Source organism: Danio aesculapii, chromosome 19, assembly GCF_903798145.1.
Source record: "Danio aesculapii chromosome 19, fDanAes4.1, whole genome shotgun sequence".
Taxonomy (NCBI): Eukaryota; Metazoa; Chordata; class Actinopteri; order Cypriniformes; family Danionidae; genus Danio; species Danio aesculapii.
In genome coordinates, this window is record NC_079453.1 from 22,116,259 (window position 1) to 22,133,140 (window position 16,882).

The window sequence follows — 16,882 nt, forward strand, 5'->3', positions numbered from 1 at the left end:
TCAGAAGCACATTCTCATTTTTTATTCTGGTGTTATGATATTCAAACAATGAATTCGAGAATACACCGAACTGAAAAAAGTTCATAAAATCTTGCCTGGCAACCTCTCAGAACTCCACAGCTCTGCAGTGCTAAAATGTCTGCAACAGTCTTTTGTAAAATTATCCTATTATAAAACATGGCTAGATAAAAGAAAGTTAGTTAAATACTAAGATGAGCTCGAGGAGAATAACAGATGATCCACTGTTTCACTTGATTCCAGTCTTAATAGAATCCCGTGTCTTGACCCGCCCAGTTTGGTGTCTAAAAAGGAAACAGAGAATCATTAGGGGCATAAAAGGTGCAGCATATACAGCAAAAGTGTGCTCAAAACACAACTTCTATTACATTTGACTGGCATAAATATATTAAATGGTCAAAAAGCTCTGACCCAAGCAATGTATTCAGAGTGAACATCAAGTAAAATACAGCTGAGCAGAGGATATATGACGTGAGTTACTGTGTAGACATAAAATCCGATTTTTCAGACGTTACGCTGAGTCTGACCTTTCATTTGGGGAGGGCAAGATATTTTACAGGCTGTGCAAGCAAATGCTGGCTAATGTTCTGTTAAGGGGAAAAATGCTATGGAAGCTAGTTTCTACCACAAGATAAAAATACATTAAATATATATATATATATATATATATATATATATATATATATATATATATATATATATATATACACACACAGTCAGAATTATTAGCCCCCTTTGATTTTTAAATATTTCCCAAATGATGTTTAATACAGCAAGGAAATTTTCAATGATAATATTTTTTTCTGCTTTTATTTTGGCTAGAATAAAAGCAGTTTTGAATTTTTTTAAAACCATTTTAAGGTCAAAATTATTAGCCAAAGTGAAGAGACGACTGAGCAAGAGGGGTACCACCGGGCCACCCCCCTGTGCTCGGCCCTGGTCCCTTTATTCATCAGGGGTCACCACAGCGAAATGAACCGCCTATCTACCATGTTTTACACAGCAGATGCCCTTCCTGCTGCAACCCTGTACTGGGAAACATCCATACACACTCATTCTCATACATAAACTATGGCCAATTTAGTTCATTCAATTCACCTATACCACATGTTTTTCTACTGTGGGGGAAACCGGAGCACCCGGAGGAAACCCACGCAGTCACAGGGAGAACATACAAACTCCACACAGAAATGCCAACTGGTCCAGCCGGGACTCGAACCAGTGACCTTCTTGCTGTGAGGCGACAGTGCTAAACACTGAGCCACCGTGCCGCCCTATTATTATTATAATCGTCATTAAAATATTATATTTTAAAATATTGTCAAAAAAGGTCAGACATACCTTGCTATATTGAGAAAACACAAACAACCCTTGCAATGATGATCAGCTCTTACATTTCTTGCATATGAGAAAGAGTCAGAATTACAAAATGTTAACCCCTATTGTTAGGTATAACCTCATAATTCTCTAAATTGTCAGAATTCAACAGTAAAAAATCTGAATTCTGTGTTAATCTCAATTTTTCACTTTTTTAAAAAAAGTTGGAATTGCAAGAGCCTATAAACTCAAATTGTGAATCATAATACAAAAACCCTCATTATTTATGTCCATACTGTACACAGTGTGTTATGTTTGCTAGAGTCTGGTACCTCATTTCTGTTGCTGTGGCTGATCTTTTTCTCAATGTTCATGGCCAACATCTGACTGCGGAATGACAGGCTCTTGGTCTTCTCGATCACCTGCTGATATGGCGATACTGCATTGTTTCCCATCACCACGTGACCCTGACAACAAAACATTTGTGAGAAAGGAGCATTGAGCAGTATACTTCAAACTAGGCCCCAGTATACTTCAAATTAAATCTAAGAACAAACTGAACCCACGTAATTCTGAACAAACTCCAACTGAAAACAAGTACTTTTAAGCAAACATTTAAAGGAGTTTGTTTTGGATCCTAAACACCTTTGAGCTACCATTGGCCCTTGGGGATTAAGCAGTCAGTGGGTGTGTCCTGGAACTCCGCCTTCTTTAATGTGCTATTTCTTCACCCCAATTCATTTCTCATTCCATTGGAGTCAGACAGGAGAACAACATCCAAAAAAATCAACACTAACCACATAAATACACTGGGGAAGAGTAAAGCAGACATGGTGCAAAATTATCTGCACCTGCATGATCGTTCAAAAAGAGATTTTAAAGACACAGAGAGGGGGCACACACCAGATGAGTAGCCAAACCCGTCGCCCTACATCTGTTCTAAGAGTCTGCGCACACAGGCGGTTCAATTCACTGTCTGTCTGGTGCAAATATAAAACAATATAAAGTGGAGAAGACTGTTTGCCAGATGTTTAAACTGTTGAAACTGTTCTTCTCTCCCAACCGCCATCATTGTTTTTAGTGGTACTTGCGAGCAATGCACTTATAAATATTACAGCAGCGTACAAAAACAGTATACCTTCAATTAGCCTTTTTAAAACTTCTTCTTCCTCCTCAAACAAAAAAAAAAAACTTAGTTTGAAGTGTAACGAGGCCTTAAACACCAAGGCGAGGGTTGGCCGCTGGGCAGCGTCAAGCCATCTGTGAGAATGTCATGCTAGTATGGTGAAAAACATCCAAACATTTTCTCCTTTCAGATGGTGTGTTTACGTGTAGTTTTTTAGTCCAGATGGAACAAGACACAGCCAACAAATACAACAACACAGTCGGTTTTCATAACCGTTCTTTGCCGTGGCCTTGGTGTGTCCCATGATTAGGTAATATAACTGCTATTTTATAAATGTAAGAGCAGCTTACAAATGTGCTTTGAATCTTTTTGGCACTAATTTGTGTTTGTACACAAGGTGTCAGCACTGAACCAGGCTGCTGTTTGTTTCACAGTCAGAAAATAATGGGGAGAAGGAACAACAACAGCACTACTAAAGATGGCAAGAACCACAGAAGTGACAAGTTGACAAATGCATATGTAATAGAAATAATCAAAATCATCTACTAAGTGAAGAGATGGCACATTATTGCAGAAGAGAATTACTCATAAACTTCCATGGCAGATTAAAAACATTGTGTATGTTACATTATGTTATGTTAAGAGTACTGTAACATATTTAGTACAATAGAACAACAAAATACTGTTTTTGGATTTAGGTGGCTTAAGTTTTATTGAGAAATTTGTTTAATTTGTTTTTTATGTATGTTCAGTTATACTTTAATATTTATGTATCCTTTAACCTTTTATTATGCTGTTCAATTATTATAAAAATTAATAATAATAATGCATTTTTTTATTATCATCAAATATTATATTTATATAACTGTTTATTATGCTGTTCAAAATAAAAAAATAATAATATTTCCAATCCTTATTGTCATCAAAAATTTTATTTATTTATATTTATTCATTTATTATGCTGTTCATTCATTCATTCATTTTCTTTTTGGCTAATAATATTGCCATTTCTTATTCAAACATATATATATATATATATATATATACACACACACACACAGTTGAAGTCAGAATTATTAACCCCCCTTAGATTTTTTTCAGTATCTCTGATCAAATTGTTTTCTGCTGGAGAAAGTCTTATTTGTTTTATTTTGGCTAGAATAAAAGCAGTTTTTAATTTTTTAAAAACCATTTTAAGGTCAAAATTATTAGCCTCTTTAGTCTATATATTTTTTCGATAGTCTAAAGAACAAACCATCATTATACAATAACTTGCCTAATTACCCTAACCTGCCTAGTTACCCTAATTAACCTAGTTTAGACTTTAAATGTCACTTTAAGCTGTATAGTAGTGTCTTGAAAAATATCTAGTCAAATATTATCTACTGTCATCATGGCAAAGATAAAATAAATCAGTTATTAGGGATGAGTTGTTAACACTATTATGTTTAGAAATGCATTGAAAAAAATATTTTCTCCGTTAAACAGAAATTAAAGACAAAAATAAACAATTTTTATATAATAAAAATATACAGTACATACACACACACACACACACACATATATATATATATATATATATATATATATATATATATATATATATATATATATATATATATATATATATATATATATTATACATTTATTTTGCTGTTCAACATTAAATAATAGTAATGCTAATAATAATAATAATAATAATAATAATAGGCAGCACGGTGGCTCAGTGGGTAGCGCTGTCGCCTCACGGCAAGAAGGTTGCTGGTTCGCACCTCGGCTGGGTCAGTTGGCATATCTATGTGGAGTTTGCATGTTCACCCTGTGTTTGCGTGGGTTTCCTCCAGATGCTCCGGTTTCCTCCACAGTCCAAAGACATGTACTATAGGTGAATTGGGTAAACTAAGTTGTCTGTAGTGTATGTGTGTGTATGGGAGTGTATGGGTGTTTCCCAGTGATGGGTTGCAGCTGGAAAGGCATCAGCTGTGTAAAACATATGCTGGATAAGTTGGCAGTTCATTCCGCTGTGGCAACCCCAGATTAATAAAGGGACTAAGCCAAAAAGAAAATGAATAAATGCATGAATGAATGAATGAATGAATGAATAATAATAATTAATAATAATAATAATAATAATAATAATAATAGCTATATAATAATAATAATAATATTGCCATTCCTTATTGACATCAAACATCATATTTATATATATTAATAATTTACTATGCTGTTCAAAATTAAAAAAATATAATTATAACTTAATAATAATAATAATATTGCCATTCCTTATTGTCATCAAACATTATATTTATATTTTAATAATTTATTATGCTGTTCAATAATAAATAATAATAATGATTTAAAAATTAATAATAACTATATAATAATAATAATAATAATAATAATAAGATTGCCAATCCTTATTGTCATCAATCATTATATTTATAAATATTTTAATTATTTATTATGCTGTTCAAAATTAAAAAAATATAATTATAACTTAATAACTTAATTTTTTTAACTTATATTAATCATTAAAATAATAATTAAAGAAATAATAACAATGATGCCATTCTTTATCGTCATCAAACATCAAAAAATATATATATCGGTTTAGGACGAATTTAGACACTTGGATTTGGCACCATTTTCATTTAAAAAAAAAGACACCCAAATGACATTTCTATTAGGGCTGCACAATATATCGTTTTAGCATCAATATCGCAATGTGTGCATCCACAAGTCACATTGCAAGATATGCAATGTTGAGTTGTATTTGCAGTGCATTTTTTACATTTAAATATATGAAACCATAAAGCATGCACTGTTTATCTGACTTTTATCTTTGCATTATTGCATTTATCTATGCTTGTAGTCTGTTTATTATATTTTATGTATGATTCTCTCCCCTACAGAATCATCCCAATCAATCAAAATTAATACATTTGATAACACTTTAGGGATCCAATCTTACTATTAACAAGTTGCTTATTAGCATGCATGTTATTGAGATATTGGCTGCTTATTAGAACTTATAATCTACATATTCTACATGATCTTATTCTACATTCCTATCCCAATACCTAAACTACCTTAATATCATATATTAATAATATTAATAAGAAGCAAATTTCGGAGTTTGATGAAGCAAAAGTCATATTTAATGGTTTGCTAATAGTGAGAATTGAACCTTGAAATAAAGTGTGACTATAAACTTTTCAAATAGAGAACAGATACAGTATATTACAATATATATCGCAGAAAAAATATATTGCAATGTCCGATTATTTCAATATCGTGCAGCCCTTATTTCTGTAACAAATTTACTCTAGGCTTATTTTTCCTTGGTAAAAGAAAACTGTTTGAATGTTCTTTAACTGTCAGAGAGAGTCCAGCGCATCTCAAGCTAAAGGGCTTTGTGTTTGAACATGTGTTGTGCACCCCAGAGCTCACTCACCAGTTTGGAGTCGATTTTGGCATCCAGTCTGGCATTGCGGATTAAGTTTACGATCCATCTCTCTGCCTCCTCAGGGGTCATATTCAGCTTATCTGCCAACATGCTGCCCGGAGACAGGAAGAACGATGGATGAGAGAGAGAAGGAGAAATACAGACATCGCCTAAGGTCAACAACGAGATGAAGCTCTTTGTGTTCAAACAAGCGCTCAAACTCTCGCAGCAGAAAATCCATTGGAGTGATAAACACAAACTAATGGCATGAATTAGGATGCACCACCATTTCTATTACTACGTGTGAAGACAGCAGGGTTTCTGGACTAAAAAAAATAAAGTCAGGCCTTAAATAGTGATGTTCATACACTCGCATCATATTTTTTTATTATATATTCACAAATTTGAGACATATTTAAATTTAAGACATATCCGACCCCCATATTGAAAGTCTTGGAATATTTTATATATACTTTTATTTTCTTTTGCATAACTTCTTTTTCTCCTAAATTTTGATTATTCTTATTAATTTTGTTGTTGTGTGCCCCGTGAAGGGATAGGGGTGGCCCAATTCTCTTTAGCTTAAAGGCATAGGGCTAAGGGGAAGGTCTAGATAGCCCTTGAAACAGAGTCCAAACTCGATACCAAGGGGTACGAAAATTTCCTAGAATACACCAGCTACAGCGGCATCATGGCTGCACACAGAAGTCAGAAAATGCACAAATTGGTATTTTTTTGTCATTATTATGAATTTTTACAATGAACAAGCATATGTTTTAATTCTATAGGTGGGCATAGATTAATTTAGATTTCAATATAGATTAATCTCACTGTAATCTTGAAATTAATCTAGATTAATCTAGATTAAAATGGCTCATTTGAATTCTGCCGAAGGCATTCAGAATATGTGTGCTACCCAAATAATGACTAAAAGTAAGTCTTTGAGAACGGGTTTTACATTAGTCCAAAGGCCTTATCTCCTGTTTCCAAAATGCATCACAAACTGCTTGAGAAACTCTTCTACTATGATACTTGGTGATGAAAATAAATGATGTTCAATAAGATGTACTTGTGTTTACTAACTGTTTATTCAGTTAAACATGAATATTGAACTGTAGGCCTACATAAGCTCCAAACAGCGATTTTTGATTACCTTAATCCAACTAAAGTCATAACTGAACTAAACAGAAATGGAATTAGGACATGTGGAGTATGCTTATATTAGTGGCATTATTGAAGTAAACACCGCAATCAAACTATTACCGTCATGTAGAACTTTTTGCCATATTTTCCAACAAGATCCACACACGTGGCTGTCAGTAAAGGACTGCACGCACACACACACACACACACACACACACACATTGTGAAATGCGGTAGTTTTTTTCTTTCCAATTGGCGTGCATTATTAAATTCCATAACACTCTCACCAGTCCTTACTCCTTTTTTGCGTCTAATACCCCAGTTTGTCATGGGGGCATGAATGAAATGTTCATGAGTGAATGTGAAACTGCCAGACTGCAGTTTTTTGCACTGCCAGACTGCACCCAACTTCACGTAAACGCCTTAATTATATTATTGTCTATTAAGGCAAATAACTAGATTACAGAGGTCCATGTAAGTGTAGTCAGTAGTGTCTTCGAAGTAAGTGAAAGATCCAGAAGGGCATCCTGCTGATTTAATTCAGAAGGGCACTTTTTTGTCAGACGGCTCAGCGGTCAGGTACATCCGTGCTAAAATATCAGGGTGAAAGTCATCATAGTTTGCATAGAATAGACCCAGCTCCCAACCCAACTTTGAGTATAGATTAACGGCGATGTTTTTTTAATCGCCCAATAAGAGTCTCGTGTTAACAACGTTAACGGCCCACCATTATTTAATACATTCATAACCGCGTTCGTGTTTTACCGTCATGCCTTTAAAAAATGTGTCTATCTATAATCCCTATTAATAACTCCTGTATAGTAGTCCCACAACATACTATCACATCTGTCACTCGATGACACTCCAATACCCTGTCATAAAAGTTTAATAGCTGGGAATGAGCTTTTAAGCAGTCTCTGGTATAATGTTAATGTTGTTTTCATGTGTTGACGTAGATGAATATGGCCCCGGTGTAAATACACAGTATAATTACGAGCTTATAGCCACATTATATCGTCATGATAACATGATATTGTTGCCTTCTGTGATTTCCTGAAGATAAATACCACAAAAATAATGCAACTGGAATAACTACAGCAGTCACCATCATCAATCTCATGTGAAGTAAGAGCTCACAATGACATATGATGACATGTGCGGATGTTGTAGTGGTGTCCCATTTCTTAGGGGTAAAATTTAAAGCCCTTCCCCTTCTCACTCTGTTTCAAGGGCTAAAGGGAAAGAGTACAGGAATGGGCACAAAAATAAAATTGGGATTGGGCCTAAACCGCTCAGTTCATATAGATTATTAAAACATTTTATAGGCATCTGGGTGTTCAATAGAATGACAGAATTCACTCACATTTCATTAAAATTATTTTCACTGCAGAAAAGCAAATTACTTATGGGTTTGGAATAATATGAGAGTGAATAAATATCAATAACATTTTTGGGATATAATAAATACCTAAAATGACTTAAATTAAACTATTCTTAAACTATAATGCAAATTATAATACTATACTATTCTAAAAACGACAGTAACATTATAATAACATTCAAAATATAGACTTAACTTTATAGAAAAACAAAAAAAAAATCCAGACTAAACTACTGTAAACTAATTCATATTTCCACTAAAATGAAAACAAAAATACAAAGTAATATTCTCTTAATTACATAAAAATACGCTGCTCTGTAATCACACAGCTCTACTATCATCTATCTCCACCTCACTCTCCATCCAGCGGATTTATCAGAATGTAAACCATTGTGAGATTTCTCGGTTTTTGTCAGATTTGGCTGTGGTCCACTGATCCTGGCAGCGTAGTCAATCCTCACAGCATGCTACGCTCTTTTTACAGCATAAGAGGATTAGCACACACTAGTCTATCAGGCGCCGCTACCTGATGCTGATGCACTGATGGATCCGGCAGAACGTCTCAAAGATGAACAACCGAGCGTTTTCAATAAAGTCCTCCAAGCAGGCAACCAGGAAGAAGTCATTTACCAGCACCTTCAAAGACAAGCCATTAACATTATCTTTTGGAATCTGTGCAAGTATTGGCGATGATCAACTGAAAAGCACAGTATATAATATAATAAAATAATAATATAAAAAAATATATAATATAAAATAATAAACTATTGCCCGTTCAAAAGTACAGTGCCTATAGAAAATCACTATACCCTGTGATAATCTATACGTTTACTCACATTGCACCCTGCTTTCAAAAGAGCTTCGGGATGAAGTTGTTTAAAGGCACAGGTTAGGAGAACATTTCAAAGGCTGGAAAAGATATCTGGAATGTGATCTGATTTCAGGCTGTATGACATACAGATTTTTACAGATTTTCTATAGGCACTCATTGTATATATACAGTTTTATATAATAAGTATGTACACTACCATTCAAAAGTTTGGTGTCATTAAAAAGCATCTATTGATTCATTTTCTTTCATATATTTTTTCTGTTTTTAAAAGTCTTATTTTAAAAATGACATTATATATATATGTATTTAAGTTAATGCAGTACATTTGTAAACTATCATTACATTTTATATTTTAATATATTAAAAATGATAATAATCTTCTGATGGCAAAAAAATATATATATATATTTAAAAATAATTAAAATAATTAAAAAAATATATAATTTAGATTACTTTACAGGCACTTTGGGGTATTTAAAAAACATTCAGTATTAGAAAAGAAAAGCTAATTACTTAAGGTTTTGGGATAGAATGAGGGTAAATAAATAACCATTTCAATTTAGGGGTGCCCTAAACCTAAAATAGCTAAAACCAAAATATTATTAAATAACTATATTAAATAATAATTATAATACTAAAATATTATTTTATACAAAATATAGCTAACTTTATAGACAGTCAATAGATAGAAAGAAAATGCTAGCAAGCTAGACTAAACAAATCAAATTCAAATTTTCACTAAAATTAAACTCAAAAATAAAAGTAATAGCATCTCAATTATTAGTCACGAAACCCTTACACATTTTTTGAGATGTTGACAGATATACAGTTGAAGTCAGAATTATTACACCCCATGAATTATTAGCCCCCTGTTTTTCCCCCAATTTCTGTTTAACGGAGAGAAGACTTTTTCAACACGTTTCTTTGCCATGATGACAGCAAATAATATTTGACTAGATATTTTATAAGACACTTCTATATAGTTTAAAGTGACATTTAAAGGCTTAATTAGGTTAATTAGGTTAACTAGGCAGGTTAGGGTAATTAGGTAAGTTATTGTTTAATCATTGTTTTAATTTTGACCTTAAAATAGTTTTTAAAAAATTTAAAAACTGCTTTCATTCAAGCCGAAATAAAACAAACAAGACTTTCTCCAAAAGAAAAAATAATATCAGACATACTGTAAAAATTTCCTTTCTCTGTTACACATAATTTGGGAAATAAAAAAAAAAAAAAAAAAATTTAAATGGGGTTTAATAATTCTGATTTCAACTGTATATTTGTGCCACGTTGCTAAAAATACTATTAGAACACATATATTTCCCTAACCTGTAAAAATTGATTGTTTTTGCGTTGTTTAGAGCAAATTCATTCTTTTGGTTAGGTAGCCTTGGTAAGAATTCAAAAAAATATTTGAATCAATTTTTATATAGACAAATCCCTCAAGCGTCAAACTGAGCCGGTGGTGTAAAAGACAGAGTAGATTATGTTTTCACAGGTCTGAATGCTGAACGCTCCCTCTAGCCCAACTAGGCCACATCTCAGAAAGGAGAGGAGCTGCCTCATTGCTGTAGGTCTGAAAACTGACAGCAGAAATGCTCTGAAAAGCCCAGAGGGAAACCGCGGTAAATTACAGTAGACAGGGATTTGCAGTGAATGAATAGACCTATGGCTCCAAGCAAAAGGATAAGAATTCCACTCCACGTACATCCACGACTGCTTCAAACAGGAAAGATCCAGTGTATTATGGGAATCAAATCAATGACAGTGTTTGTAGCTGAGCAATTCCATGCAAATGTCAACTTTGCCATGAAAAAAAAAAAAAAAAACATTTTCACTAAAACAGAGAAACCCTTTCTAGTTTTTTTTTTAATTAAGAAATACTCAAAAATGTCTCTGTCAAGGTTTTCAAACAATTACATTTGATTTACCAAAGTCACACAAGCGCCAATTCCACATCGGTCATAACGAAGAGATGTCACATCCATAGCATAGCTTTTTCCTCATAAATACAAAAATGTTAACCCTTATGTACTGTTGGGGATGTTTTCATCCACTCTGGGGTGATTTTGAGTCTTAATTTTGCCATAACCTTTTCTGTGTTTCAGTTAGCAGAATGATCTTTGGTGACAAATCTTATTATTATTTTGACACATATTTTGAGAAAATGCTTTGAATAAAAAAAAAATAGATACACTCTGGGTAAGTTTATTTCCCTTTTGTTATGTTCGGGAAGAAAACATCCACCAAATTAAACTGCTGTAAAAATGCATCAGACAAATATTTTTTAATATTTTTTTTGCATAAATCTGATCAGTCCTGATAAAAACTACTAAATTGCTTAGAAAATTACAGGATTTTAACTCATTAATTGCCAAACTCATAAAAGATATCACTGATTTGGTGAAAAGAAAAAACACAAAATGATGTATTTGCAATATAATAGTAATTGTGGACTGGATTTTTTTTACCTTTTTATCAAATTCTTGGACATGTGAAACAACATTGCTTTTGATGCATTGTTTTTTATTAATTTTCTTTTTTTTTTTAACTAATTTACTGTTAGTTGCTATTTTTGCCTCATCACTTCCATTATAACCACAGTTGTTGATTACAAAACCATGACACCATTTAATCATGTATTTTTGATTGTTTATAGCTTCCTTTGTTGGGAAGACGTTAAATTAGTAATTTTACTGTTGATCATCAGCTGCCACCATTAAACCTTTAGATAGGCCTGTGCAAAAAAAAAGCTTAGTTTTTCGATGTTATATGGAGTACAACAGCAAATTAAAGTGTGTGTGTGTCTGTAAGTGTGTGAGAGTGACCTTTGCGCACTTACCTTGATGTGTCTGAGAAAATCAAAATATGCATCTCAGCTCTCAGAACTACATGGAGTAAACAAAAACAAAGACTGTATTTATGCACCATCAAATGTGGTTATAATGGAAGTCAATGGGGCAAAAACAGCCACCAACAGTAAATTAAAGAGAAAAAAAATTTAATCTAACAATGCATCAAAGCTAATGTTGTTACTAATCATTCACATGTCCAAGAGTATGATAAAAGATTTTTAAAATTTAGTCCACAATTACTTTTTTATATTGAAAATACGTCATTGTGTGTTGTTTTTTCACCAAATCAGTGACATCATTTATGAACTTGGCAATTAAAGAGTTAAAATCCTGTCAATTTTCTAAACAATTTAGTAGTTTTGATCAGGACTGAGGTTTATTAACAGATTTATGCAAAAAACAATTAAAAAAAATATTTATCTTACAGCAGTTTAATTCAGTGGATGATTTCATCCTTAACATAACAAAAGGGTAGTACATTTGAACAGTGCACAAGGGTTAAACAAAATAAAATAAATTATTTTTGTTCTATGGAGAGACAACTCTTATCCTTGTGATTAGCATTGTTTCTTTTGGGATGTGCAGTTTAATTATGTTTTAGACTATAAACTTGCATAATTTTTTGGTCACATCCATATGCATGTTTATTTTCCTCATTTAAAATATAAAAAAAAGGTTTACAGATTGATATTTTTATGATCCCATAACCCTGTGGTTAGTTGTTTAGGAAAATATGAACAGATGTTTCAATATAGTGTTAGCATATACTTTCTCTATGTATTTAGGTCTTTAGTTTTTACTGCAAATGTCACATCCATAACGCTGAAAGTGCTCAGGTGGTGATTCTTACCGACTCACATTCCCGTAGTTTTCTCTGAGCGCTGTCGAAATCAAAGTTAACGTAGAGACACTCCACAAACTCCGTGATGGGATCCTTGTATGTGTATGACTCCTGTTGAGAGAGCAAAAGCAGAGTGTAATGTTAATCTCCTGCTAATTTGACAGCGGGTGCCACAGCCGCTGGGTATAAAACGTGATGTCGCCACAAAAACGCCATGACAACTACATTTACAAAGAGACGCTAATTCGCCAGCTCTGAATGCATGCTTAAAGGGAAGCGCATCTTGTATTAGCGTAATGGAATGCAGCACGCTCGTTGAACTGTTGAAACTGCGAGCTCATTCATCTGATCCACAAAGATGGGAATGTTCACTACAACCATTACTGAAATAAGCTCGGCTCAGATGGTTCTCATAAATATATTTGTACAGCATATATTGAAGGTATGATAAAATGATGGAGTGATAATTTGATGAAGAAATGGTCAGCTAGTTGGTTTATCTAGATTTATCTTAACCCTTGTGTGTGTATTGATCAAATTGACTCCCCTTTTGTTATGTTAGTGGCTGTTTTTGCCCCACTGACTTCCATTATAATGACATTTTTTTGACTGCAGACATGGCACCATATAGGGTTGGGTCGATAGACGTCGATAGACCGATGGCCGATAGACGTCACGATGCTGAGCCGGCATCATGATCCTCCACCCCGCCCCATTTCAAAAACCTGCTCGTGAAAAATACGCACTTAGGCCCCGTTTACACTAATACTACTTAGTTTTAAAATGGCATTTTAGAACGAAAACGATTCACATCCACACTGACGTTTCATCTAGCATTTCTGAACAGCCCTTCGTCCGCACTATACGAGTACCACTTGAGGAAAACGCAAATCACGTGACCACACACACACACTGTCATGCGCTCGTCTAAGCTCCAGCTCAGTGGATGCTTTGAGCAGTGCACGTCGAACAGTTTATCAAGGATGTACCACTGGATCGCGTCTCACTATAGTTGTGAAAGGGCACCTATGGTAAAAAATCTACTTTTCAAGCTGTTTGGACAGACATGTGTGTAGGTATAGTGTATAGACCGTCATACTGAGGTGATATAAACACACCCAGTCCTTTTTTTATATGTATAACAACATAAAAATGGTGAACCAATTGGAGCGGTTTTGAGACTGCCCGCAACTTGACGTAGGAGTGCGGTCCCCCCGCCCACCAATATTGATTGACAGCCATACATTACCACATCCTCAGTTTGTTGTTTCACGTCGGCCATTTTCAGCATGTGAGTCAAAGCGATGTCACCAAAAATACACCCTTGCTCTATTTTTAGATGTAAGGCTCATTGGGTTCAACACAAGAGCCTTCATAGTCTTCCTGCGAATGAGCAACAGAGGTTTTACATTTAGCGGCCATTTGCGCTGAACATGCAGTAAATGCAACGTATCGAGATTCGGGCCATTAAAAACAGCTAATCCACTGAGTCTCTCTGAAAACACTAGATTGATCTCAGCTGGCAGATCAACATTCACCACATGATCGCTCTCATCGCTATTGTTTGTAACTTTAGGTGGGTTTGCAAACATGTGTACTTTTCACTGCGTCTTCCTTAAACTTCAGCCGTTTGCATTTCCCGCGGTCACAGAAGCTCCCAGTCATCTTAACTAGGTGGAGCTGTTTGGTGTTGAGAAGCCTTTATGATTAATTAACCGTGATGAATTAAAGCGCGGTTAATAGTGAAACCGCTTAATTATTACATCCCTATTCGGATGACACGTTACATAGCGGCTGTAAAACTATACAAAGGCACAAATGATTTTGTAACTACCACTCTGACACATTCTGGCACATTAGAAGTATTGATTCCTTAACAGTAGTTTCTGCTTGGTCTGTATCCGAGTTGTGCATGTACGGCTGAATGCTGGTCCTCTCACTCATGTTGTGGGGGAGCTCTTGGCTCCGCCCCTTGTCGAAACTAATTTTCATGTGAAGCAACACACCCCTAAAACAACGACCTGTGTACACGCCCCCAAAATGACACTTTTTAACACTTTATAATAGAAAAAAATCTGACTTGTGATTTGAACTGAACCTTACCGGCACACTTAGAAGAAACATAATATTAATATTAAATCTTAAAAAAGGGGTAAACTATGTGTCCTTTAAAGGTGATATTTAATTAATCTTGTCTCTATCTAATGACTCTTCTGTCTTTTGAATCTATCAGGTAACGTGTCCCAGCATCAGTACACTGCTTCAATCTTTCACTTTCATGCTTGTGCTTAGTAATTTTAGCGAAAACCTTTTTTACCAACCAAGTTTGTCGTTGCTATTATAACGACACAGATTACTCTGCCTATTCATGCCATAGTCCCGTGGAAAAAATTACTGATAGGTAACTTATCTTTATTTATTTATGATTTGGTTATGGGTAAAACAAAGACCATGGGGGTCAGGTTGTTGAAACGGTAGGCTACAAATTATTAATTCGTTATGAATTAACTAATTATTCATAAATAATTTATTCACCGATGCATATGACGATGCCACTGTCTATCGCGATGTTTCACATTAGACATTGTACGATGCCAAATTGGTCGACATCGCCCAACCCTAGCACCATATAATCATGCATTCTTGATTGCTGGTGGTTTTCCCTGTTGGGAAGAGGTCAAATTTGTAATTTTTACTGTTGATCATCAGCTGGTACCTTTAACCCTTTAGATAGGCCTAGATAGAAAAATCTTGCTTTTATATGGAGCTCTATGGAGTAAAACAGCAGATTATAGTGTGTGTGCATAAATACACTTACCTCGTTTACTAAGTTCTGAGAGCTGAAGGGGTTATTTTGATTTTCTCAGACAGACGTCTCTCTCACACAATCACACACAAATACACACACTAAACTCTATATAAAAAGCCAGAAACTACGCCTTTTTTTGCACTGCAACTGATGATCACAACAACAAAAAATTAAACTGTACAAAATAATACATAATATGATCCAGAATCGACTAGTGACACATTCCAAATGAAAGTAGCCACATCGTACATCACAATACATAACGTCTATTGTAAACACTTGACCAAATCTTTTAATCAGAATGATTTCAATCAGCATGACAAAAAAGTGTACATGTAAACTTGGAAAATAATCAAAAAAACTTAAACGAATTCAGCACTCACCAGAAGGAGATACTTTAGGTCTCTCCTTCTGTCCAATACTTTGGCTATGTGCCACAGAAATGAGCCAGTCAGTCTTTCTCATGCTTTTTTTTTTAAATGACTCAAACGCATCCTGCTCCATCTGTGCATGCATCCATACTTCTTAGCTGCTTCAGTGTATATATACAGATATTTTTACAGACAAACTATATAGAAAAATACCTGTTGACTGACATCTTTATATTCAGTGGGTACAGAAAGTATTCAGACCCCCTTAAATGCTTCCCTCTTTGTTATATTGCAGCCATTTGCTAAAATCATTTAAGTTCTTTTTTTCCTCATTATTGTACACACATCACCCCATAGTGACTGAATAACACAGAATTGTTGACATTTTCGCAGATTTATTAAAAAAGAAAAACTGAAATATCACATGGTCCCAAGTATTTAGACCCTTTGCTGTGATACTCATATATTTTGATCATCCTTGAGAAGGTGATATCCTGGACAAAAACCTTCTCCAGAGTGCTCAGGACCTCAGTCTGGGCCAAAGGTTTACCTTCTAACAAGACAACGACCCTAAGAAATGGAGTGGGTTCGCAACAACTCTGTGACTATTCTTGAATGGCCCAGCCCTAGCCCTGACTTAAACCCAATTGAGTATCTGTAGAGAGACCTAAAAAAGTCTGTCCAACAATGTTTCCCATGCAACCTGACAGAACTGGAGAGGATCTGCAAGGTGGAATGGCAGAG

The 16,882-nt window shown here is 34.4% G+C and overlaps 1 protein-coding gene across 1 annotated transcript in view; it reads right to left on the reverse strand.

The window, feature by feature from the left end:
• eif3eb (eukaryotic translation initiation factor 3, subunit E, b) overlaps window positions 1–16,882 on the reverse strand; it is a 29,407-nt gene continuing 12,525 nt past the window's right edge. Inside the window, exons 9-13 of the mRNA XM_056480194.1 lie at window positions 12,968–13,069; window positions 8,957–9,066; window positions 5,916–6,018; window positions 1,668–1,802; window positions 1–302 (exon numbers count right to left, since the gene is read on the reverse strand). Of these exons, the coding sequence (XP_056336169.1) occupies window positions 264–302; window positions 1,668–1,802; window positions 5,916–6,018; window positions 8,957–9,066; window positions 12,968–13,069 (489 nt within the window). The 3' untranslated portion in view covers window positions 1–263. The remainder of the gene's footprint in view (window positions 303–1,667; window positions 1,803–5,915; window positions 6,019–8,956; window positions 9,067–12,967; window positions 13,070–16,882) is intronic.